This window comes from Natrix helvetica (genome assembly GCF_964273705.1).
Source record: "Natrix helvetica genome assembly, chromosome: 2".
Lineage (NCBI taxonomy): Eukaryota > Metazoa > Chordata > Lepidosauria > Squamata > Natricidae > Natrix > Natrix helvetica.
The window spans coordinates 149,951,974-149,978,965 of NC_138552.1; the positions used below are offsets into that span (position 1 = coordinate 149,951,974).

Here is a 26,992-nt window from a genome sequence, read left to right on the forward strand (position 1 = left end):
TTTAAAAAAATGTGAATAACTGCACTGTACTTGAAACTGGCATTGTATATAAATTCAGTTGACTCTTACATAGTTATGTGAAAATCTATATTTAAAAAGTAATTTTATTTAGTGGCTTTCAGGCCTGATGCAGATCAGAATTTTGCTTTTAGAAAGAAGCCTGACCATGATTTCTTTTTTATACAAAAGAATTAGTTTAAACTTATCAAGATCTTTAGGAAGGGAATTCTGCATGAATTTTGCTGTCAGAAAAGTGTCCCACCAATTCCAGAGTAAGAAAAATGTAAGACTATTTTGCTCATGTTCACACCTGTCTAAGTCTTAAGTGTTCATATTATTATTAAACTTAAAAGCCACCCAACTCTCGAGGACTCTGCAAATCATAACAATCAAATAACTTACAATAAAATTGATAAAGATACAGGATCATTCCTTCCTGTTTTCACAACATACGAATTGCTTCTGAAACTGACCATGAGTTGTACTCTTTTTAAAACTTTTTAAACTTAACTAGACACAATGATGTAATTCATCCATAGACTTCAACTATTCAAATTACCTTGGCAAGTTTCGCCATATCAATTAATGTGAAACTATAATCTTAAATCTTAAAGATTTTTTCAGTTGAAGCTTCGTCCAGGACCAATGGTTTTGGTTCAGAACACCATGTTTGCCGTAAGTTTAACAATCAGATCTAAGTCCCAAAGGTGCTTTTTCAGAGGCAACTGGATTTTCTTGTTTTTTCTTTTGAAGACATTTCGCTTCTCATCCAAGAAGCTTCTTCAGCTCTGACAGGATAGTGGGGAATGGAAGGATTTAAACCCCTTGCAGACAGCTGGTCATTTGCATCCCTTTTAGAGGGCTGTTGAAGCACTTGGAGTTCTCAGGGTCACCTGAGTAATGCTCCTAGTTCCTGTAGTCTGCAATTTTTCTCCCCCTCCCCCCTTTTCTTTGAAGACTGAATCATTTTCAAAGAAAAAGAAAATTTTTTCCAGACTACAGGAACTAGGAACATTGCTCAGGTGACCCTGAGAACACAAATAAACCTCCAAGTGCTTCAACAACCCTCTAAAACAGAGGTGTCCAACTCAAGGATACCGGCCACAGGGCCAGCCTGGAGATATAAAAGGATTGACCCATGGTGCCTCTGGTAGCTAAAATGGGCTGCGTGCAGCTCCCCCTGCACCTTGTTTTCACCCTCCATGGCTGCCTACAGCACTTCGCAGCTGAAACCGCCCCAAGAAATGAGGCAAAAATGGGCTGAAAACAGGCCAAGGAGGATGAAAGCAAAATGTAGGGGGGGGCGCACGCAGACCGTTTTTGCCAGCAGGGTGGTGCAGAAGGCATCTATCAGTTCCTCCCATCCCAGCCCATGGAGAACTACCATGCTGATCCGGCCCTTGAAGAAATCCAGTTTGACACCCCTGTTCTAAAAGGATGCAAATGATCAGCTGTCTGCAAGGAATATACCATATTTTTCGGAATATAAGATGTACCTTTTTCCCTCAAAAAAGAGGCTAAAAATCTGGATGCGTCTTATACACTGAATACAGCATTTTTTTGCCTCCTGAAACCCCGCCCCCTTCACCAAAATGGCCGTGCATAGCCTTTAGGAGCCTTGCAGAGTGCTCCTGGTGGCTGGGGAGGGCAGAATTGTGCCCCCAGGAGCACTCTGTAAACTCCCTAAAGGCTATGCATGCCCTTTTTTTGACAAAAAATGGCCCTGTTTTTGTGACTTTACAAGCCTCCTAAAGGCTATTCATGCCCCCCCCCCTTTTTTTTAAAAAGGCCAGTGTTCGGGAAAAACGGGCCAATTTGGGAGGTCTTCTTGGATGAGAAGCGAAATGTCTTCAAAGGAAAAAGAAAAAAATATGAAAGTTCCTGAAAAAGTACCTTTGGACAACCATGACCTGGATGACTGAGAATCTCTACAGAATATGATCCAAGATTCCATTATGAGATCTAAGCACTAGCATATCCTTACTAAATTCAGTATGAGCCAGTGTTCTATCTTGAGACAGATGGAATTCTACAGTGAGAGATGATGTATATAGATTTTTTTTTGTAAGGTATCATCAGCTGTACAGAGACCTAATTTTCTAACTGCCTCATTCAATGACTTTAGAGCTATGGTGCTGAAAAAAATATTTGACCAATGCCGTCATTTATGACATTTACAGTGTCTCATAGTCAGTATATAGTCTGTGTCTGACTTATTTTTTATTTTTTCCTCTTGCAGAAAATGAGAAAGGGGATTACAAGAGAGTAAGTAGGAATAGTTGATCTAATTAATTGCCATTTTTCCTAAATTACATATTGAGTAATGACAAGTACTTCTAATGAACCTCTTCTGCCTTCTCTGGTCATTTTTCTAGTAGTTATTTTAAGCAAAAACAAAAGTCCCAAGTAAACAGAGTTAAAAAAAACCAAAACCCTCTCTTTTCTCCTTATCTTACTTCATCCATTTTCACTTTATAATAGAAAAAATAATTCTGTCCCCTTAGCCATTTAAAAAACTTTTTAGGTTACATTTTTTTCACCAATAGTGTTGTGGCCCGCCAGCGGACAGCAGAGTTGGCTGCAGATTCGGACAGTGAGGAGGTTGGGGAGGAACTTGGGCCAGTCCTGGAGTCTGGGAAAGGCTCTGATTAATGCTCTGCGTCGGAGGCAGAGACGGGGCCAGGCCATCTAACAGTTATCAGCTGGCTTCAGAATCAGACATCAGTGGGGCAGAAGAACAGCTGGAGCCTGTTCCCGGTCTTCTTGCCAAGTAATTGCTGCAACAGCTTGGCATTTGGAAGATATCGGCCTTGCAACTCTCCAAGCCTGATAAAGGTCTGTGGTTGTGAAATCTCATGAAAACTGTTTGCCGAGACTTTGCTGAAGAGAAATTCCCTTTAACCTAAATAAAAGAGGTTTTACCAGGACGAGGAGTTTGCTTCATGATCTTGGGAAGCCTAGGTCAAAACAATGCGCTCCCAGACCCTGGATCCCAGACCCCTTCTAGGGTGTGGGTCCTACTACATTTTTTTAAAAAAATATTCCCTACTCTTTAATCCCTTCCTCTCCAAATACCAACAATTCCTTGTCGTGCTAATTATCCCAGTACTGTGAACCAATTTTTCCGATGATCAGCTGTGCTTTGTGATTTATATAGGCTAGAAAGCAGGATTTCCATCCTGGCGATGGGCAGGCGGTTGCGGGCGCTTCACCAGCTCGGGTGCAGCTGGACTGGAGCACTTTATCTTCTCAGAAAAGTCTTTTCAGTGGAGCTGTGGCAGCCTGCCTGTCCCTTTCAGGTGGTTCGACTCCTGAGAGGGAGGGAGCTGGGGGGGGCATAAAGGGAGCAGCAGCTCCTCTGTGAATGGAGGGGGGGAAAAGTTCGGCTTCTCTGTGCCATTTAAGGGCTGCAGCAGGGAGAATCCCAACTTTTTTCCTCTCCCTCCATTCAGAGTGGAACTGCTGCAGCCTCTCCACACGTTGCCCAGTTATGGGGCCAGCCTGCTCTGCCCCGGAGTATTCGGGTGGAGCGGTCCTCTGTTTGGGGAGGGGAGATTTGATTGCAAAAACCCCAAAGGGGGAGGGCAGCCTTGGAGGGCCTATTCCTCCTTCCCCTTTTCCTCTCAGCCCTGCAAATCCAGAAATCTCCTCCGCTCCAAGCAACAACTGAGACCGTGCAGGGGAGAGGGGGGCAGGAGAAGATAATCGGACAAGAGAAGTTGAAATCCAGGAAAGACAGCAATTGTGCAGCAAGAGGAGTTTCTGCAAAAGGGAGGGGGGACGGGACACCCGCAGTTTCCAAATACCTTTTGCTTTTAGCCATAATTGCCATCAGAGCAGATGTTGGGGTGGCAAGGAGGGAAGGGGCCCAAGAAGCCCAGCACCCCGAAGAGATACGCGCGGACAGGGTGATGGGGAAGCGGAGGAGAACTGGAGGGGATTTCCTCAATCGTCTTCCTTTGCTCCCCTCCCTGGAGGGAAGACCAACAGGAGGCTCCTTTTGGCCGGGGGAGCGGACTGCATGATCTCCGGGCTGCATCCTTTAAAAAACAAATTGGTTGAAGTTGGGCGCGCATCCCTCTTGGAGCTCTGCTTGTCCATCCACAATAGATTGCCAGGAAAAAGAAAAGCAAAAGCAGGGAAGGAAGTCTGCAAGATGGTGGCAATGCTCTTAAATTGCTTAAGAAAGGAAAATCCATCTGGGGAGCAACTCCCGGGTCTGTTTTCTTTAAGGCACCCACCAGCAGACCTTGGGGACAGCTGTATGTGTTTTCCCCAAAAGGCCACAGGAGGTGCCTATCCCCGGCCTCACATTTTTCCAGATGCTGCAGTGGAACAAGAGAGAGGGGGGGAGGGGAAGGAGCAGTTGTCCTCTATCAGGCTTTGTGCATGAGGAAGGAGAAGCTGCTTCTCTCCCCCAAACCAGCTGGCCTGTTAATTTGAAAATGAGCAATAAAAGAGCATATTTCTGTACATAACACTGAGAAGTGTTGAGGAACTGTGGGGTGTGCGTGTGAGTCAGGGAATTCCAGACCAGATTGTTTTGCATTCCAGTTAAATTAGAACTGGTTCTTTGTGAAGGATCTGTGAGAATTTGATTTTGATTTACTGTATGATTTAATGTTGAAAAAGAATAATCTTTATCAGTATAAGCAGAGGTGTATTCTTCAACCTTTAATGCAGTTTGCAAAAATCATTGTAGTAAACTGAATACCACTGTAGAACATCATTTCTCACCAAAAATGCAATTTAATGGAGAGTAAAGTAAGATTTTACACAGGCAAGAAAAAAATGTATACAATAGGTGGTGGGTGCCTGGCTCAACTGGAAGTAACTATGAGAAGGATCTGTGAGACGGAAACTTATCAAACAGATCCAACCTAGAAATGAGAAATTTCTTGACAGAACAATTAGAGAAATGGGATGCCTTCGAAATTGTGGGTATACCATGTGGGGGGGCGTTTAAGAAGAAATTTGTCCATAATAGTATAGGGCAGTGGTTCTCAACCTGTGGGTCGCAACCCCTTTGGGGGTCGAACGACCCTTTCACAGGGGTCGCCTAAGACCATCGGAAAACACGTATTTTAAAAAAAATACGGAAAACATAAAATAATTTTATGGTTGGGAGTCACCACATGAGGAACTGTATTAAAGGGTCGCGGCATTAGGAAGGTTGAAACCCAACCTGATATAGGGTCTCATCTCATGCTTCCGCAGGGGTTGGACTAGAAAACCTCCAAGGTCCCTTCCAACTCTGTTATTCTTTATAAATTTCTCCACTCAGTCTTACCAAGAGAATGGTGATAAACAATATTTGGAAATGTACAGCAGGCGGTCTTCTGACAGCAAAATCTCATCTTATTGGCTAATATCAAGGGGAAGATAACTTTGAAAATGCTTCGTCTCCCACCATAACATGCAAGACGAGGTGAGGACTGGCTGGGAGGGGAGGGGCAAGAAGCCAGACCAGGTGCCCCTCCATGTGAGAGACATCAAGTTGGCCATGCCCATCCAATCATATGACCTTACCCACCTAGTCACGCCCACCTGGTCACATGACCCCCCAAGCCACTCCCACCCAGTCGCATGACTGCCAAGCCACTCCCACCCGGTGACATGACCGAGCGACTCCCACAAAACAGGCCACACCTACAGAATAGGTTCTAAAAAAATTTGAAACCCCCCCAAGTCTCGAAGGTACACACACAAACACAACAGACATTAACTTACATGGTATTGTAATTTAAAATGTTTAACCTTTACGATATCTCAGATGGAATGCATGTAGAGGTTTTTCTCTTTTAATCCTTGCAAAAATCCTGAGAAACCAGGCTAAACAAAATATAGCTTGCCCACCTCCATAATAAAATCTGTTGCATCTCTAATTGGACAAAAATCCTTTACCAGGACAAGCTGAACTCATGAGTACTTAATTTCTCTGCTGATAATTTCCCACATGATAGAGCAGGTCATTTTTTTTATTCCCATCTGAGATGCACAATTATTCAAGAGTTAAATAAATTTTAAAAATGTAATTAAGCTTCTGCATTTAACATTAAACAAAAGCACTTTATTTCCTTAATTAAGTTTAATTGCAGAAAGCTGCATACTTAGTTCAAAGAATAGACACAGAACTTTACTATTTTTTTTAAATGCCCCATGTTCTTTATTGCTAAAGTAACTTTCAGAATTAAGTACTGATGATACTTTTATACTTCTTGAAACTTAGTGGGACACTAAGCCAAGTTCAAAGAATTGCTGAAATATTGTTGATGTTCTTCAGGTTTCATGTATTTGTCTATATTTGAAACCAAAATATAACAATTAACAGCTACTCAAAATAGCAATACAAATTTGGTTCAAAAAATATAGACTGACATAAACCCAAAGTAAGTATCAAAGTTTAACATATTTAAAATGCAGGAATTGAAATAAAAGGATTTTTTTTGTAGTTGAAGCTCTTTTGAAATGCCCTTAGCTAAATCAAATACACAGGTCTTTTTTAAGATGAAGATTTAGAGGGCCGTTTAGCATGAGGAAATCAGAGAAAGATTTCCTCATAGGCTAGTTTATCTTTGGAGGATACATTTTATCTTAATGGGAAAAAAGCCCTCAGATAACAGTTGCCAGAAACACAATTCTGAAAATCCAGCAATTCAATAAATATAAAACATTTGTTTTCTGTTGGCTTGAACTGTTGTTGGTCCTTCTGAGCTAGAAGAGTGGGATTGTCCATGGAGATAAACCAACAAATTATAATCAATCCGTTTGAGAAGTCTGTTATGCAATCTGTTCATAAAAAAATTAAACTTTGTTCATCCAGCCAGTTATTTTTACAAACAGTAAGCATAAACACCATAATGCATCTGAGGTATTGGCACTGAATGTTAGGTACATGTACAATATGTAAACATCAGCTCTCATTTAGTGGAATGTCTCATTTTAGTCCATGTTGTTTTAAAAGGGGGAGGATCAGCATCTTAGTCTTGCTTCTTAGCCTTCCGGTATTCCAATATAGTAGTGATGACCCAAATATTAAGAGCCGTCATGACTACAAAACGGATCAGGACTAGGAAGAGGAGGAAAGAATACTCATTAGCAATTACATCCCTTAAAATAAACAAGCAAATTAATTTCAAACTAGGAAATAACTTCAATAGCTTTTAAACTAACACCGTGTTTCCCTGAAAATATGAGAGGGTCTTATTTTCTTTTGATCCCCGAAATAAGCGCTTGGCCTTATTTTCGGGGAGATCTTATTATTTTTGAGGTGTAAGAGGCGGCAAGTGTGGTCACCTCATGGCTGCTGGGGTGTTGCAATATTTTGGGGGAGAGCTTATTTTAGTGCATGCGCTCTAACTCCGATTGGGCTTATTATCCAGGGAGGTCTTATTTTTGGGGAAACAGGGTAACACAATACCTATGCTAGAAGAGAAACTCCTGAACCTTTCTCTTCATACAAAGCATCACACTGTTCCTCTCCCCCCACCCCACACACAATTCCTCCAAACTCCAAATTTGTAGCTTTTTAAAAAGAAGTGTGTTTTTCAAGAAAGGCACAAGAACAGTCGCCAATTGAAAACAAGCCCTTCAGTAAGGTGGCGTCTGTTCCCATAAGCTTCTGCACACCAAACCTTGTAATGGAGTGGGAACGTGAATTTGACTTAGAGAAGGAAAAGAGTAACATCAAACCATTACAAAGAAAGGTATTTGAGTCCTGGGAAAGTAGGAAGTGTAAGAAAGAAATTCAAAACAACACTTGTGATTGGGTTAGGTACAAGTGGAAGTAGAGAGAACTTCTGATAGGCTTTCAAGATTCTGTTACAACATCTTCCCCACATTAAAAGTGCATTCCAGGATTCCTAGCGATTCCCATTTTAAGCCTGATTCACTTCAAAGGGTAGACTGGGAATCAACCACATTTCTCAATTAGTATGTAACTAGGAACATAAGGACATTGTGACAGATGCTTATCCCACCATTCTTGGGACTAAATTGTAAGAGGAATTCCCTTGTCTTACGTAGATTCTAGTGTCACTTATACAGAACCCCTCACAATCATGACATTTAAAGCAATGGTGGGATTCAAATTTTTTTACTACTGGTTCTGTGGGCATGGCTTGGTAGGCGTGGCAGAGAAAGGATACTGTAAAATCTCCATTCCCTCCCCACTCCAGGGGAAGGTTCCTTCAAAATCCCCATTCCCTCCCAATCAGCTGGGACTTGGGAGATAGAGAATAGATGGGGACGGGACCAGTCAGAGGTGGTTTTTACCGATTCTCTGAACTACTCAACATTTCCGCTACCGGTTCCCCAGAACCTGATGAATACTACCTCTGATTTAAAGTTGGCTCTCATAAAGCTATATCATCATCTCAGCACATACAGGTAAAGAAATCCTTACTGCCTCAATGAGGCATTTTGCAGTTACTTTTTTTGTTGTTTTCAAAATAGAAGGGATTAATAATAAACTTAAAGTCCATCCTCCCAGAAAATATGCCATATTTGTTTGCATGTAAACATGCATCATTCAATCTGCACCGGGAAGGCAAATGTCCTCTTCTGATTGTAGTTGCAAAGAGAATCTCTTCAGCACTCCTATTCAAAGCTTTGGAGGATGAGATGCTTATGGGGTTGAATCTTTCCTTCACCCCCTGAAGGAACCTCTTAGGTGTTACAGAATGCTGTCCAAATCCAGCAGAATCCTCCATTGATTTTCCAATGAATGAAGGGCAGATGACTGAATGATGAAGGGGAATGAGTGTGCTCCCCCATGCCCCTCATTGCCTGTTTCAACTGCTCAAACACGACCAAGATTTGAAGTCAAGGATTTCTAGCTTCACATCTTCCTTTTGATTCATAAAGAGAAAGTGGGTTGTGAATGGGAAAGTTTGTGTTATTCTATCTAGCCCTTTATTCTAATGAGAACTCTTCCCTAGTTATTCTTCTCTTGTCTTCCACAGCCAGTAAGAACATATAGGTACTATTCAAGCATCTTCCAAAGGAGGCCAGGTCAGGCGACAGATACTGCAAGGACAACAAGTAGTCCACAAAGCGATGCGGACATAAAGCATATCATCACAAGACTGCATCATTTACTGATGGCAATCTTGGCAGTCCCCATTGCTGTCCTTAAGAGAGGTTCACAGGTCATTAAGCAAGGACCTCCACATAATTTCCTGCTGGCTTCCAGCAACCACAGTGTGAAAACCAGTTGCAAGTGCTGGTCGGCTGGCAAGGAGGCAGGAAAGCAGGTTAAGTGCTAGCAGGTGAGGAAGGGTACATGAGGGGTCAGCACAGCATACTGCAAGCACGTTAAGAGTTGGGAGTGACTTTCAACCTTCCCTGCTGGCTTCTCCATTGATTTTGCTTGTGGGAAGCTAACAGGGAAGGTTGCAAATGGTTCCTGTGACTGTGAAATGCTGCAAATGTTGTTAAGAGTGAGCTGACTGCCAAGTGCCCAGATTGAGATCATGTCACTGGGAGGGGGGCTGAAACATCAAGGACCAGTGGTAACTACCTCTTGTTCAGTGCCACTGTAAGTGTTGTGACCCGCCAGCAGAGCTGGCAACAGATTCGGACAGTGAGAAGGTTGGGGAGGAACATGGGCCAGTCCTGGAGTCTGGGGAAGGCTCTGATGAGGGCTCTGTATTGGAGGCAGAGAGAGGGCCAGAGCCGTATGCCAGTTATCAGCTGCCTTCGGAATCAGACATCAGTGAGGCAGACGAACAGCTGAAGCATGTTCCCAGTGTGCGCATGCACAAGAGTTTCCAGACAAAGGAAGGGAACAGCTAAACAACAGGGGTCAACTATAAAAGAGGAGCGAAAGGGGAGTGGAGTTTGCAGGAGGCAATTAGTTCGCTTAATTGGTTCGAGGCTCCTTGCCAAGTTTTGCAGTATCGGCCTGGCAGCTCTCCCAGCCAGATAAGGTCTGTGACTGTAAATCCTCCCTTGAAAGACTTTGCTGGATGTGAATGAGCAGAATTTACAGTAAATTAATAAAATAGTTTTTTGTCATGACAAGGAGTTTGCTTCCTGCTCTCAGGAAGCCTCGGTCAGAATAGTAATTTCAATTGCTGAAGAAGTGGCTTTTAACCTGGGATTACCTGTACTGGTAGTTTATTGTTATCTAACAGAATCTGAAAGCCTCTTGTCCCATAGAAGATTAAAGCAGGGTTATTTTGAGTCTTTTTCTTAGGTACCCACTTTTCCCAGAGCTGAGATACTGTTGACTGCTAACAGTTCTTGCAACCTTTGCCAAGGTTATCTCTACCTTCCTCTACACTTCCACGTTTTCTGCAGAATATATTTAAAATCCCTGCTAAAAGACTCCCCAATAATAATGTAACATTACCTGTAGAATCCTTTGTAGTCATTAATGTTGTAAATATTCTTGCTTTAATTGGGAGAAAGCGAGAGATTTTGAAAGTTAGCAAATTTTAAATAAATGAGTTTCCTATTTTAGCTGACAATTCACTTCCATTCTCTTTCAATCCTGGCAAGTAAGATATGCAGAACCATTATCATGACTGGTGAAGAATTCTTGTCAAGCATCTACCTGAAATCTTCCATATATTTTTTTTTCTTTTGGTATGCACTCACATGTTCCTCCCATAAGATTATCTTTCAACAAAAAATAGTATTTTTCAGGCACGTGTTTTTATTTTCTCAGCGATTTTTGTAGAACTTAAACTCTTATTTTCAACAAACTACATTTAACAGCAGCTCATAAACGTTAACTTTTAAATTCTTCCAATAATTTTAAATTTTGTTCTATTTGGTCTAGTGCCGTGATGGTGAACCTATGGCACATGTGCCACAGGTGGCATGCAGAGCCCTCTCTGCGGGCACGCCAGCCATCATCCCAGCCCAGATTTACCGTGCATATGCATGCCTCCTGCTGGCCAGCTGGTCTTCAGGTCTCTGCCATGCATGCGCGGGGCACGTGTGGGGGACATGCACGTGCATGCATGGGAGGGGTTCTTGCATTGCATTTTAGGACCTCGCGCAGCGCCCTGTTTTGGCTTCCAGGTTGGCGCAAGCGGCCTTCCAGGCCCAAAATGGGGCGCGAGGGAGCACGGGGGGGGGGGACGCTTGCACATTGCATTATCAGCATGCAGTGACAAAAAGGTTAGCCATCACTGGTCTAGTGGTTAAGGCATCAGGCTCCACACAGAATGTCAAGAGTTCTAGTCCTAGCTGCGGCACAAAGCCAACTGAGTGACATTGGATCAGCCACTTTCTCTCAGACATAGGAGAGGGAATGGCAAACCACTTCTGAAAAAAAACTTCAGGTAGTCTCTGAGAATTGGACACAATTGAACAGAAGGGGGACGACGACACATATACTGAGAAATTCCACAAACACGTTGGTAGGATAGATATCGCTTACCTGCACAGGTGTATATGGCTAATCCCCAAGTTGTGGCACTCACTTGTTCAGAATCTCTAGTCTGCCAAAGACACCGGAGCTGAGCAAGTTTACTTGCAGCACTGATCACTGTGCTCAGGTTCTGCAGAGAGGGAAGAATAGGAGTGCAAATGTTGGAGCAAAGATCATGTTTGAAGGTGGGAGGTGTCCATCGCTCAATTATTCTTTTGTAAGCAGAAATTGAATCACTGATGCTGCCTGTTCAAAACAGATTTCACATCCCAGGACTCAAAGGGCAGGTTCAGCTTCAGATCCAACAAAGCTGCTGGTAGCTGGTGAAGATGACATTTAATGCTTGGATCTGCACTGATGCATTGAACAATTCCTTTGCAAGTTATGTGAAGCCATACTGAGATTTGTTTGACTTTAGACCAGGGGTGTCCAAACTTGGGAACTTTAAGACTTGTGGACTTCAACTCCCAGAATTCCCTAGCCAGCATGGCTGGCTGGGGAATTCTGGGAGTTGAAGTCCACAAGTCTTAAAGTTCCCAAGTTTGGACACCCCTGCTTTAGACCAATTGTCACCAACCTTTTGGACCTCACGGACCATTACATTCATAATTTTAAATCCCGCAGACCACTAATATGATCTGCCTAATGACTAGGTGGGCGTGGCAAGGTGGTCATGTGAATGGGTGAGTGTGGCCAAATTGATGTCACTCACATCGAGGGGTGCCTCACCGGCCTCTACTTGCTCCTCCCCTCCCAGTCACTCCTTGTTTGCCTGCTCGAGCTCCTTAGAGCCTCAACAGGAAGCAGTTGCTGGAGCTAAGCAGCCACCACAAGAAAGAAGCTCAGCAGAAGCACCTCACTGAGGACTACAAGCATAGGCTTTCCATGCAAAGGGAAGACCTGTGAGAGTGCAAGGCCATGCCTGGAGACTCAGTGGGCTAAGATGGTCAGGCAGTTCCAGGCCATGATGCAGCCCCACTGGAACAAGGCCCTTTGACTCTTCGCCACCACCAGCACTTCCCTCCAGCCTTCACCCAAAGCCCTGCACCAGGAGGCTGAAGCAGAGCTCAAGTTGGAATTTCTTCCCCCCTCCGACCCACACAAAAAGACCCCAAAAGGGGGAAGACTCTTTGCAGCAAGACAAGCATTCAGTGCATGTATCCAGCCCAGGGGCCAGTCCCCCGTTTGAAGATCCCTGATTTAGTGCAATATAAAAAATGAAAATAGTTTTTCTGCGGACCTCCAAAATTTTCTCGCAGACCACCAGTTGGTGACTGCTGGGCTAGACTATGTTGGCCTAGGCCACCATTTAGTCAGCCAGGAACTTAGCCAAGATTGATGAGCTGATGCAGGCTGGTGTTTAGTCTCCCCAGGGACAGAGAACGTGAGGCTCTAGCACTACAATGGGCATGCCAATCACTGTTAGAGCTACAACTGGCAAAAATTGGTGGTAAGTATTTTAGATACATAAAATAATAAAATAAAATAGACAAGAGTTTTATTTTTTAAAAGAATCCCCCTATCAATTTAGGAATAAAATTCCTGTCCTTACCATTTTGCATTGCTTCATCCCCTTGTCTCATGCAGATATCCAACCCAGCCCAGTCCCCCAAAGGATGTCTACCCTAGGGTAGTGATGGCGAACTTTTTTCTTACGGCGTGCCAAAATTGTACACACGCATGTGTGGTATTGCGCACACACGCGTGCCCACTCAATTTCCCCACCCACCTGCGGATGCGCATGTGATAGCCCCCCGCGCATGCGCTTGCGGCCTCTTCCCAGGCTTTCCTCTGGAGGCTTTCCTAAACCGCCGGAGCTGACAGCTGGCATGCCACCAAATATGGCTCCGCGTGCCACAACTTCGCCATCACAGCTCTAGGGTATTGTAATGTATGGCCTTGTTTATTAATCATACTGATCAGTAGTGTAGCGAAATAGCATATGATCACTCCCAAGGTTAGGCGATCATTTTAAGTTAACATATTTAGTTCTTCCTAACAGCTAAGAACTAGACAAACTTGAATTTTCTGATACAATTTCTATCCTAACTTGCTCATCAAATTTCCATGTTTTTAGACTATTTTGACCTGCCTGGCTTCACAACAAAGTAAGCAGATATTGAAGTGGTTTCAAGGTGTATATATTGCCCAGTGTACCCACAGAACCTTAAACTTTAATCCAACTTTAATGAAGCACTCTAACCTTTAATGGAATACCAAAATTACTGAAGGAAACAATTAGACCCTGTATTTATTTTGGCCTCTTGAGCTTGAAGCTATTTTGTAAGCACGGCATACACTGGGGTCCCAAACCAGCCATGATTTCCCTTGCCCTTCTCTTTGCCTCCCTGTAGAGACCTATGATGGCCTAAAGAGCAACATCCTTCACGATCAACACAAAATGTAGAGGAACTCAATTTCAAGGGCTATGCCACATTGCTATGTGATGATGCATCTTAATTCAAGCGAAGGAAGGCAGAAGATAAACAATGAGCTTCTGACTTTTCATTTCCATGAAGTTCCTGCCCCACACATTTTTTTTTTTTTTTTTTTTTTCAAGAAGTTTTATTGGTTTTTTTTAAAAACATTTATGCGGAAAAGGGTAAGTGGAATAGTTACAAATTTTGGCAGTTGCAAGTATGGCAGACGCCCCCTCCCTCCAGACTCCTAGGTTACATCAAAATATCAAACCTTATTACATAGTCATAAAAAAAATCAGCATATTAATTCTAGAAAAAATACTTTTCAATCAGTTTATATAATTATAATATATAGTCTAGTTGTAAATTCATTAATACTTTCGGTCTGTTTATAACATTGTGGTTTTCTTATTTATTTTTGTGATCTGAGCTTTCTTGGTGTTGCCCCTTCACCCCCCGCTGGCAGAGCTCCGGCCCCTCCCGTGTCCTGTATAACCGTTGTAGTGTCATCTGTTTTTTCTAGGTTCGCTTTGTTTTTTTCCATAAAGGCCTGTGCCTCTATGGGTGTGTTGATTCTGATTCTTGTCTCCTCCCAGAATATCAGCATACCTTCAGGCATCAACCATCTAAACCACACCCCCTTCTGGTATAATTTATTCGCCAATTGCGAATAACTTTTCCTTTTTTCCCTAATTTTTTTGGGAATCTGCTTTAGAATGGTTATCTCCCTATCGTGGTATGTCAGTGTTTGCCCCCTTTGTACACCCAGAATTTCATCTCTTGTGGTTTTCCTAAGAAATTTAATATGAACCTCCCTGGGTACATTATGTGTTCTGGCATATGCTGAATTCACTCTATAAGCTAGATCTATCTCCCATTCCATCTGCTGTTTATCTTTGTGTATGTATTCAGCTAGAATGTTAGTCATAATGTCCCTTATATTTTCCCCATCTGCTTCTATTACATTTTGAAATCTAAGATAAAAGGACATTCTTTCAAACTCTGCTTTCATTTGTTGGATATCAAGTTCTTTGTTCCCCTTCTGTAAGGCCTCTACCCCCCCCCTCGCCTCCGCCACCCCACCCTCCACAAGGTCCAGTCTCTGTGAGTTCTTAAAGATTTGGGCTTGATTCTGTTTAATTTCATCTTTCATTTCCCTTAACTGTTTCTTAATTTCCTCCTGGCCTTGTAAAATTTGTTGAAGCATTTGTTGGAAGTCTATCTCTGTAGTCTTGGGTTGCATCAATTCTGATATCTTTGACTGTGTAGCTGGACTAGACGTTGCAGACGTTGGAGCAGAAGTAGCAAAGCCAGGCTTTCCAGGAGGTGGTCTTTTTGGAGACATGGTTTATGAAGCAAGGAGATCAGTCAAAGTAGAGACTGGGCAGCTGGAGAGGTAGAGCAGGCAGGCGAATTCAGAAGGCAGAGGATCCAAACAGATGGGGATTTCTTTAGTCACTCTAGCAGTAGATGAAAGTTTTTTTTCTCCAAAGAGTTCAAAAAGTAGCAATCCACAAGAAATTCCTCTGGGTGACTCGGAGACAAAGACCGGAAGCCTGAATTTTAAAGGTGGAGTCAGGTTTCACAGTTCATGAAGACAACGGAAGTGTGCCATCTTGCCCTGCCAGCTTTGGGCTCAGAGGCATAGTAAAATTTTTAAAAGTTCAAAAAGTTCTCAGTTCATCCATTAGTTCTGGAGCTAGGTCGAATGAAAATCACTTTTATAGGGGTGAGGCATCATTAGTTGGCTCTCCCCCCTCCTCCTCTCTGGGGATGGAAGGAAAGACTTTTCAAGCCGCTTGTCCGAGGGAGGGGGGGAAATCCCCCTCCCTCTAGCCGCACCTCCAGCAGGGATCCGAAAGTTTAACTTTTTAAAAGTGCTGAAAAGTTCATCAATTCAAAAGCGAAGGAATGCAGAAAGGAAGCCTCTCACCATACTGCCGCTGCTTCGTTCGGAAGTGTGTTCTCCGATCGGCATGGGGCGAGACGCGTGCGCACGCACGTCCTCCAAAACTGCTCCCCGATGCCTAGAACGAAGCGGAGGAGCCCCCGCCAGCCGCCGCCGACGCCAGGACCCTCCGCGAGCCGTTCCTTCGGCAAGACGCCCCTCCAAGGCGTCTTGTGCCCCCCCAGAAGCGGGGGAAGCCCACCGGGAGAGCTGGAGCAGGCAGCGATCTGCCTGTCGCCGTAGCCGCCGGAACCGGAAGCCCTGCCCCACACATTTTATGGTGGCTTCCCATTACATATTGTAGCATTTTAGAATGACTAATTATATAAGCATGTTCTTTCAACTCCTTACCATACTCAAGTCCAATATCCATTCTTGCAGTGTTAGAGCATACCATCCTGCCACAAATCTTACCTTTCAAGTTAAGATAGATATTATGTATTACATAATGCATGTGAAGGTGAAAAGGATGCTTGGTAGATCTGTGGCATAATCTGATTTTAATTGACGCAGTCCCTTTATTGTGCTCTTCTCCTTTCCTTATCTGCAATCCTTTTGATATTCCACTGATTTCAATCATCCTTAACGCTTCACATCTACATACATTATTCATCAGGAGATGAATTAATAAGTCTAGAATTAATTAACCAATTGCTTTTACTTGTTCAGTCAAACTGCACAGACATGCCCTCAGGATTCCCAAGAAAGCTCTCCATAGATTAGGAAATCTAAATATGTGTTACAAATGAGGATTGTGAAGCGGTTGAGAAAGAGATCAGGAAAGGGTTTCAGGGTGTACAAATGAAACATCTGTGTTTGCCTCAGCTGCATCCTTCCCCAGAATACCAACCACAGTTATCAGAATACAGGATTGCAGGCTGATTCTGCCCACAGTCAGGAGTTTGATCCTGGCTGGCTCAAGGTTGACTCAGCCTTCCATCCTTCTAAGGTCCGTAAAATGAGGACCCAGATTGTTGGGGGCAATAAGCTGTCTCTGTAAACCACTCTAGAGGGAGCTGTATATAAGTGCTATTTTTATGATGCAGCTGCATCCTGCTCCTGGGAAATGTAGCTGCTTTAAAGGGTTGCAGACAAATGCTACGCTCGTGTCCCTACCTCTTGTGAAAGATCTGAATCCAAAGCACTAAAGCCCCATTGCACATAGTTTGCAGAGATGGACTGATGCTGGTCACAGAATGAATAATCTTGAAATGCTCAGCTTTCATTTCACACTCCAGAGCCAGATCCACAAATTTCTAACTTACAGGCTACCTGAATAGCCAGATCCAACTGGGAAACAAACTATTGGGCAATGGTTCTTGTGACACTTGGGAAAGGTCTTTATGATCTCATACATCCTAACTGCAAAATGAAAAAATAATGCTTCATTTTGGAATGCAATGAATACACATTTCCTATAAAAGCATTGACCAGGGGTGGGCTGCTGGGGAATCGCAGAGGTTCGGGAGAACCTCTAGCTAAGATTCTGTGCAGTTCAAAGAACCCCCAAATCCCACTCGTGGCTGGACCTGCCCTGCCCAACCCGCCCCTCCCCTCCCAGGAGTTCCCCACGCAACCCGTTTTGGATGCAGGTTAAGAGCAGGCCGCATGCGAAGGCTCGGTAAGGAAGAAAAACAGGCCTATTGGAAGTTAGGGAAGGCCTGAAACATGGCCATTTCCAGCTTCCAGAGGGCCTCCGGAGCCTGGGGAGGCCGTTTTCACCTCCCGGAGGCTCGAAAAAAGCCTCCAGAGCCTGTGAAGGGCAAACCTCCACCCACCCACCCTCGTGGTGGTGCAGGAGGCCGACTAGGCCATGCCCACCATGATCATGCCCAACCAGCAACTGGGCAGAAAACCTTTTGCTAAAATTTTTGAAGTCCACTCCTGAGCATGACCCCAAGTAAGTTGTAAAAAATATCACATACCGTATTTTTCGGAGTATAAGACGCACCTTGTTCCCTCAAAAAAGGCTGAAAATCTGAGTGCATCTTATACACTGAATACAGCATTTCTGGCCTCCTGAAATCCCGCCCCCTTCACCAAAATGGCCCAGCATTGCCTTTAGGCTTCCAGAATGGTCCTGGGAGCTGGGGAGGGCAGAAATGAACGAACGGACCATTTCTTGCTCAATTCTGCCCCCCCCCAGCCCCCAGGAGCACTCTATAAGTCTCCTAAAGGCTATTCAAGGCTATTTTTAAAAAAACGGGGCCGCTTTCGCAAAAAACGAGCCCTTTTTGAGAGGTTTGGGGAGTGCAAAAACTTTTTTTAAAATTTGCCTCTTCAAAATCTTGGTGTGTCTTACACTCTGGTGAATCTTATACTCCGAAATACGGTATATATTCACCTATACAAGCTGAGTTTCCAAAGCTTTCTTTACAAGCTTTGGACTCCAAAATCTACCAGTCCCAGCTTGAATGCCCACAGTTAACGGGGATAACAGATTTTGTAGCCTAACAACACGGCAGAGCCACTTTTTCTGTTCCTCAACTAAAACCAGGCCCACTCTGTTACATTTCTCACAAAGTCCATCTACTCCACTAAAAAAACTTCAATTGTCAATGAAACACATTAATCCACTAGAAAATATTTGTGTAAGATCCTGAACATGTGACTTCTAAAAAGAAACATGGAGAAAAGCTTAGTTCTAAATATGAAATGAAGGAACAACGGCTGGAAATGCAATATAAATGGAAAAGAACAAATCATACAGTGAAGGATACATGACTGTGTAAGGCAAAGCATGCTTCATTTTGCCATTGAAATGCAGAACAAGCAGGCAAAGAATGATATCTGAAAGAAAACAAAACAAAGTTCATTACTGCATGATTGAGAAAAACAAAAGAATGGTGGAATAATAAAGGAGGAACAAATCCTACCTTGAACAATCATGAGGGGATATTCAATATATGTTAGTGGAGGATAACGGTAGTAACTCATGTATCTCAGGCAAACAAGGAAACTGGAAAAGAAAGCATAACTTTAATCAATGGGGCCAATTCAGACGCCCAGCCATCTTAAAGCAAGCTTCATTATTCTTTCTCTTCCTCCATGGGCCTCACTTCACACCAAATAATTCCTCCATTTTTAAACAAGTTATCACAATATTCAGACCAAACCAATTGAGTTTACAGGCATCTCCAAACCAAAGGCACAAATTGATCTTCTCAAGGCAGTCAAACAAGAGGCATTGTATTTAATTATCTATCTATCTATCCATCCATCCATCCATCCATCCATCCATCCATCCATCCTTTAAATTTATATACCACCTAACCTCACTCTGAACAGTGACTCTGAGTTGGTTGCAATTAAAATCATAAATATTAAAAACATTCAACATTTAAAAAAAGGCAGGAGGGAGAAGGAAGCAGGCCAAGAGCTGTCAAGTCAGGGACAGAGCGTTTATAGCGCCTGGGATTTTACCCAGTGGTGAAATTCATTTTTTTTTATTACTGGTTCTGTGGGCGTGGCTTGGTGGGCATGGCAGGGGAAGGATACTACAAAATCTCCATTCCCACCCCACTCTGGGGCCAGCCAGAGGTGATATTTGCCGTTTCTCCAAACTACTCAAAATTTCCGCTACCGGTTCTCCAGAACCTGCTGAATTTCACCCCTGATCTTACCCCGATACGCTGCTGAAATTCAATTAGAAGGCTAATTCTGCCAATTGTTATTTTTACCAACTATGATAATTCGACCACGTGATAACAGGAAATAACAGCAGCCAAGAATGGGGAGACAGCTGGATTTCAGATGTTCGGAACAAGTGTCATGTTTGGAACGAAGCTGTACTTTTTAATACAAAACGCTTGGGAGAGAAATTCCAACCTCTTCAGGGTTCTAGTTTACACTTGGGATTACTTCACAAATAAGAAGAAGGCCTGGTTTCCTGTTAAAAGCTGTAGTAAACTTTGGGCTGATGTTTTTTTTTTTCCTCCTGGGATTAGCAGTAAATTCAAATGCACTTAAAAATATATGCAGCTTTAGGATACAGTAATTTTTGAGCTTGTGAGAACTGTCTCATAGCCTTTCCCCACTTGCATGTAAGAACAGCCTGCCCTAGGAATACAGCTTTTAAAAAGGAACACTTGTTTAAAATGTCAACTCAGCAAATATTGAAAATAAAGCATAAACCGGTTCTTTTTTGTGGCATCAGTCTCTCAAGAGAGCTATCCTGATCATTTTAATGCTAGGAATAGATTAGAAAGGATAGAATAGAATAGAATTAATATAATAAATAGAATAGAGTAGAATGAATAGAATAGAATAGAACAGAATAGAATAGGAATTCTTTATTGGCCAAGTGTGATTGGACACACAATAAATTTGTCTTGGATGCATAACCATAAATACAGAATTTATCTCTGTTCAAGAAGCTTTTCAAAGCCAAATACTGAAATCGTCATCTGGACCCCATTCTATCTTAATTCTACTAGAAGCTCCTCCCCAAACTTCACTGTTCTGATACAATCTAGAATTCTGGATGTTCACTTCCCAGAATTCCCACAAAGCATGCCAGAGGAGTAGAGTCCCAAGAGAAAGCTGTCCCATATAATTTAAAGGAAGAAAAGCTATTTTGTGCCAATGTTGGTGTCAATGCCATATAACAGAGGCATGCAGAACTTGGATCTGAAGCAGGAAAGAAGTATTTTGTATTTTGTGAAGCATGTGTGCCTTGCCTAAAGAAGCTGCACAATACCCAACATGCATTCGGGAAAATACCTGTTTGAGTTCACTTTACAGAACCATCATCACCTTATATCAAAATGTATGCTTTCATGAAGTGCAGAGTTCCTATGTGAGACCAGAAGTGGGTCTTTCTACAAGTGCCATCAATGGACCTAAAAAGTCTCGTCCACTTTGCACCTCAATATGCGTATCTCAATCACATAACTTTCCTGCATTTATGGCCATATGCAGTATTCTGCAATTTTGTGACCACTTTTTATGTTTTTGCTGAAAACCAGTGTTTACTTCTCGTTTTTGGCAAAAATGCCCCAAACCCATCGTCAACAAACAGTCAGCTTGCTTAACAGTTGCTGCTGTTAAGTAAGTAAGCTCCCCGTTAGGAGAGCGAGTGTAAAGAGAAGCATAATGAGAGTGGTATGGAAGAACACGCACAAACCAGCATACAGGGACACCGAATAGTATAAAAATATAGTAGTTTACTATGTGGAAATATAGAGGTATTCAGAGTTCAATTTACAGTCCAAGTCATACACGGTTCAGTCAGTCAGTTATCAATGTTCTCAGTTAAGGAATGATCCTTCGAACACAGTCCAGTATCAAATAATCAGTTTAGCACACAAAGCAGCTAACAGTAGCAAAAACACAGTACCTCACGATACGTCTAATAAGCAGTGTTCACCGATCAGCATCTAACAAACAGAGACCTAACAGTCATTCTGGCTCCCTCTTATGGCTGCTTGACGTAACAGCAACCAATCACATTACAGCAGTACTTAAAGCAACAGTACTACCATCCTGGTTTATATATTGCTAACCCAACTGTTAGCTTACATTCCTAACAGCTGCAATAAAAGGTCATAAAATCAGATTGGTCACATGATGAACCCTTTTACAACCATCACAACTTATGATCATTATGTCCATATGTTGAGGACTACCTGTATGTAAGCTTTTCTACTGAAGATATCAACGCCGCCAAAATCATAGAAGCCAAGAGTAGAGATGTAATAGAACACCAAGGACATGGCAAAGGCAGTCATCTGCTCACAAAAAGTAGGACCTCAGCTTTTTCCAACCCAGTATCCTCAGGATGTACAGAATTTTCAACTAGCAAGATCAATAATAATGCTGGCTGAGAATTATGGGAGATGCAATGCAAGGTATCTGGCAGGCACAGACAAGGGAATTTGCCAACCATTTGACGAGCATATATCAACCACTCAGACAAGGATGGAGATTAAAAAAGGAGGCCACTGGCTGAGTCGGCAAAGTATTCAAGGAAGAGATCAGAAAAATGACTTGATTTTTCTTGTTCAAATCAGAATGTAAGGAGCCAAACCTCTCCCCCAAACTAAATGGCGTACAAAAGAGTTAAACAGTTCTCTGACTTTCTGTGGCACAGCGGTAAGCTTGAATTGGCTTTCTTTCCTTTTGGAGAGGTTTAAATGCCAGTTCGCCAGAATCTGACTCACAAGCTTGTAACGATATTATTATAAAACTGCAAAGAAGAAAGAAGACAGAATAAAAAACACTTTTTAATGGAAGAAACAGGCTATCTGGCCACAACTGTCTGCCTCAAAAACCCACTTTGCTTTTTTTGTAGATAGTTATTGATGAAGGGTAACAAGTCACTTAGGGATTGCAGAACTGTCACCATCAGCCCAATAAAATGTCATTTTTCACTTCCATGGGGGAAGCTTCATCACCATTATCCATGAAGTGCAACAGTCGAGTAAGAGATGACTATTTACAGCTTTAGATTCCCGATGCTTTATTATTCTTACTGTGGATTTCAGAGCACGCACCTTAGAGAATAGCAGAGTTGGAAGGGATCTTGGAGATCCTCTAGGTCTAGTCCAGGGATGGCTAACCTTTTTGCCATCTCGTGTCAAAAGCGGGGGGAGCGCAAGGGGGGGGAGAGAGAGGTCATACGCATGTGTGCCCACACCCATAATTCTATGCACCCTCTCCCCACAAATGCGCACGTGACCAACCACTTTTGGCATGTGATAGTATGGTGGACACATTTTTCGCCCTCCCCAGGCTCCAGACTCTTTCTAGGAGGCAGGGGAAAGCGAACCCCCCCCCCCCACTGGAGGCCCTCTGGAAGCTGAAAACAGCCCGTTTGCTGACTTCCAGTCGGACCGGAAGGCCCATTTTTCGCTCTCCCCAGGCTCCAGAGGCTTTCTAGGAGCATGGGGAGGGCAAAAATGGCCTCCCCGCCTCCCCCCAGAGGCCTCTGAAGGCTGTAAACAGCCAGTTTTCTGACTTTCGGTTTCCCCGTTGGGCTATTTTTCTCCCTCCAGAGGCTTCAGGTGGTTTCTGAACCCCACCGCAAACTGGAAGTTCCTGGCCAGCTGGTCTTTGGTGCGCATGGGGTGCCGTGCACACATGCGCAAAGGACAGGATGCATGCGAGGGTGCCGCATGCACAGGGGGTGGGGGGCATGCAGGACTCCCCACGCACGTATGCACATATCCAGGGGCCGAGCACATGCGCAGGGGCCAGCCATGCATTGCATTTTGGGTGGGGGGCGCATTCACGCATGCGCGCACATGCTTTAGCCACTTGGTCTGGAAAAGGTTAGCCATCACTGCTCTATATCATTCCAGACAAATGGTTGTCCTGATAAACAGTCTGAAAAACAACCTTACTGAGCCCAGAGATAGAGAGAAAGAAGTTGACACAGCTGAAGAACGCCAGATTAGAAAAAGTTGCAAAAGTCCACTTCTAAAGAAAAGTAAAACATTTCCTAAGAACTTCAATGTGGGGACTTTAAGAGTGGTTTGGAACCTCAAGAATCGGAGATAGAAAAAGGTTACTTGGCATTTTAAGGGAAATGCAGCCATGAGATACTCCATGGCACTAATATTACCTTTTATTATATTTGCAGGTAATCCTCAATTTACAGCAGTTCGTTTGGGACCATTCAAAGTTACAACAGCATTGAAAAAGTGACTTATGACCATTTTTCTCATGGCGGTATCTCCACCGTCATCTGGTCAAAATTCGGATGCTTGGCAACCGATTCATATTTAAGACGGTTGCAGTGTCCCAGGGTCATGTGATCACTTTTCATGGCCTTCTTACAAGCAAACTCAAAAGGGGACTCGGGATTCACTTAACCGTGTTATTAACTTAACACCTGCAGTGATTCATTTAAGAATTGTGGCATAAAATACCGCTTTGGTTGGATCTTGCAGACACCATGGGGATTACGAATATTAAGTCACTCGGGGGTTGTTTATATAAAGATGTGCTTATTGCTGATGGGGGCGAATGGAAGTTAAAAACTCTGGAACAGCTGTTGGAAGAAGGAATTACTTTAAATTGGTTACATTACATACAGCTTCAGAAGAGATGGGAAGAAGATCGCAGGGTCGGCTTTATGGATAAAGAAGTGGAACTGATTAAGCAGATAAAAGAGACTGGTCCAAAACAAGTTAAAAGAATATATAATGTACTGTTAGAAAGAGACTCAGAAAGTGAATTGGTTAAGGATTGTATGATTAAATGGGCTCAGAATTTTGGGGAAGTGGTTATGTTGGAAACGTGGGAAAAAATATGGGTTCAGAATGTTAAATTTACACAGTCACAGAATTTAAGGGAGAATTTTTATAAAATGTTTTACAGATGGTATTTAGATCCTAAAAAATTATCATGCATGTACCCAAATGTTCAACCAAAATGTTGGAGATGCGGGTGTCTAGATGCTACCTTTTTTCATGTATGGTGGACCTGCAACAAGGTTAAAGCTTTTTGGATAAAAATATGGTGGGTTATGCAGAATGTATTTAAGAAAAGAATACAATTCACTCCACAAATGTTTTTATTGGGTATAGTTAAGGATTTTACCAAAGGGGAAACAAAATTGGCCTTGTATATGGTTACAGCAGCTAGGTTGTTGATTGCGCAACATTGGAAAAAAGATTTTTTGCCAACAATTGATCAATGGATTCAGAAGGTGGCGGGGTCCGCTGAAATGGCAAAAATTTCAGCTTTCTTAAAAGCTCAGAAACAGGAGGATTACACACAGGAATGGGCAAAATGGATTGATTATATACAGAATAAATATCAGACTAGGAGTTATTATCTAGCCTTTAGGTAAGAATGTTTTGACCGTAGATGATCAGAGTAAATAGTATATGGGATGTTTGGAATTATTAGAGTGGTATACAGCGGAAGTCAGGGGGGTGGGTTTGTGCGGGAGGTGGGGGAGGGTTAGGGTGGAGGGTGGGGCAATATATATGTATGAATAAATTAGAAGATGGGACTAATGAAACATTGTTAGGCTAGGAGAAATTTATATTAAGGGTTATAGATGTTAAATTAGCTTAGAAAATGATCAATGTGTTATTATTAATTTAAGACTAATCTCTATAGTTTTTGTCGGGAGGAGAGGGGTTATGAGTAATCTATTTTAAGATGGGGGGTGGGGAGGGGGTAAAGTGTTTGGTATAATATTTGAATGTGAATTTTTGCGGGGGGGTATAGCATTTGTATGAGATTTATATTGTATGGAGGGGGGGGGTGAAAAGGGGGAAAATTTGTTTGTACAAAACTCTTTTAATAGAAAATGCTCACCACTAAAAAAAAAAAAAAAAAAAAAAAAAAAAAAAAAAAAAAAAAAAAGAATTGTGGCAAGAAAGGTCGTAAAACGGGGCAAAATCCACTTAACAAATTTTTCCCTTAGCCACAACTTCAGTCATAAATTGAGGACTAAAGGTATTTTATAAACTGGGAAAGGGGTTTGGGACTGAATTCAGAGTCCAGTTTTAGGCTTTCTAGATGTGCTTCCTTTCAGGAGGGCTGAACTGTCTGGTTGCAGCGGCTGCAACTTTCTTCTCTTTGGCTTTTAAAATCCAACCAAAGGATCGTTTTGCCAGCTCCTCCTCCTCCTCCTCCTCCTCCTCCTCCTCCCTAAGAGGCCTACAACAACCCTCTCGTTTAACGACGACCAAGCCAAACTCGAGAAAGCCCAGAGAAAAGGGCAGGGCAGCTGTGGCTTGAAGTGGCGCCCGGAAAGAAAGCGCAATTCCTGTGTGGAGACGGAAAAAGAGGCAAAGCGGCCAAAGTGGAAAAAGCGGCCAAATGAGGCTCCCGGGGAGTCCCAGAAAACGTCTCGTGTCTCAGGCCCTCCGCCCGGCTCTCTTTTGCGGAAAAACCACGGCCAGAACCGAGGTTAGGTTATGTATCCGCACCCGAAGCTGACTCGGGCTGGCTGTCCACTTTTGCGCCGCGGGGCAGGTTCAAAGAGCCCCTTTGGCATCGCCGCCCAGCAACAACAGCCGCAGCTTCCAAGGGACTCGCGGGGAAAGAGCCGACCCGTAAAATCCCCTCCGCAGCTCTCAACTCCTCCGCGGACACCGGGAAAAGGAGCCTTCCCCTCCTCCCCAATGACCGGGCATGGCGGCAGGCGAAGAGCGCGGAGGTTGTTGTTGCTGCCGCCGCCGCCGCCCTCGGGCAACTGGGCGGCGAAGTCCTTCCTTCCTTACCCGCCGAGCTCAAGCACTAAACTTTCCAAGCTGACTCCTCGGGCGGACCGGGCGGCCACCAAAGCGGCTCCCTGGGGCAACTTGAGCACCAGGCAGGCCGCGATGGTGCTCCAGTTCGCCACCTCCAGCAAGAGCGAGCCCGGTTCCATCGCGTCCCGCGTCTTCTTTCCAGAGAAGGGAGCGCCGCCCCGGCCGCAGCTCCAGCCCGTGGAAGACGCGGCCCCGCCCAGCGGAGTCGAAGGGAGGAGGGCGGGGAAAGGGTTAAAAAGATGGGTGGGGAAAAGTAGGCTTGGTTGCCATGGTTACGGCGGAGTTCCGAACGAAGGCTCTACTCCTAGCCTAGATGCACAGGTTTGCCAGCCTCCATCAATTGAAAAAAACCCGCTGATTTAGGGAAATTCTTCTTCTCTTCCTCCATCTCACCCCTTCTTATTCTTATTTGGTCAAGGCAGAGGCAGCTGTATTTTGCATATGTATGTATGTATGTATGTATGTATGTATGTATGTATGTATGTATGTGATATTTTGTCAAGCATGTATAAGATAACAGATACATGATTATGAATACAGGAAATGGCTACGAATAAGTGGGGACAGGGACGGTAAGCACGCTGGTGCGCCCCTTACAGACCTCTTAGGAATGGGGTGAGGTCCACGGTAGACAGTTTAAGGTTAAAGTTATGGGAGTTTGAGGATGTAACCACAGAGTCAGGTAGAGCATTCCAGGCATTGACCACTCTTGTTGCTGAAGTCGTATTTTCTGCAATCGAATTTGGAGCAGTTTAGCTTGAGTTTGTACTTATTGTGTGCTCTTTATTGTTGTGGTTGAAGCTGAAGTAGTCAGTAGTGGCCCAGAGGCTTTTTTTTTTAACCCTTCACACTAAGTGCCAGGACAGGTTCTGGTCTGAGTTGCAACTCCAAATTGTGCTTTCGTTAATTGGAGAGGATGGAGAGCTATTTTTTAAAAAGTTTATTCCAATTTCCTGGCATCATTAGCTTAACTTAAATCTATTTGCAGTCCTTGGTGTTTTCCTTATGAGAGCAGCTTCATTCCTGA

The 26,992-nt window shown here is 43.4% G+C and overlaps 1 protein-coding gene across 1 annotated transcript; it reads right to left on the minus strand.

The window, feature by feature from the left end:
- Positions 1-4,659: 4,659 nt before the first annotated feature.
- On the minus strand, positions 4,660-26,168 carry SLC66A3 (solute carrier family 66 member 3). Its single transcript, XM_081942303.1, has 7 exons — positions 25,936-26,168; positions 18,628-18,710; positions 18,472-18,541; positions 16,103-16,160; positions 11,393-11,513; positions 10,355-10,396; positions 4,660-7,069 (listed from the first exon to the last, which is right to left on the minus strand). Exons 1-7 carry the CDS (start codon positions 26,082-26,084, stop codon positions 6,981-6,983), a joined length of 612 nt encoding a protein of 203 aa, XP_081798429.1. The 5' UTR covers positions 26,085-26,168; the 3' UTR covers positions 4,660-6,980.
- Positions 26,169-26,992: the final 824 nt, after the last annotated feature.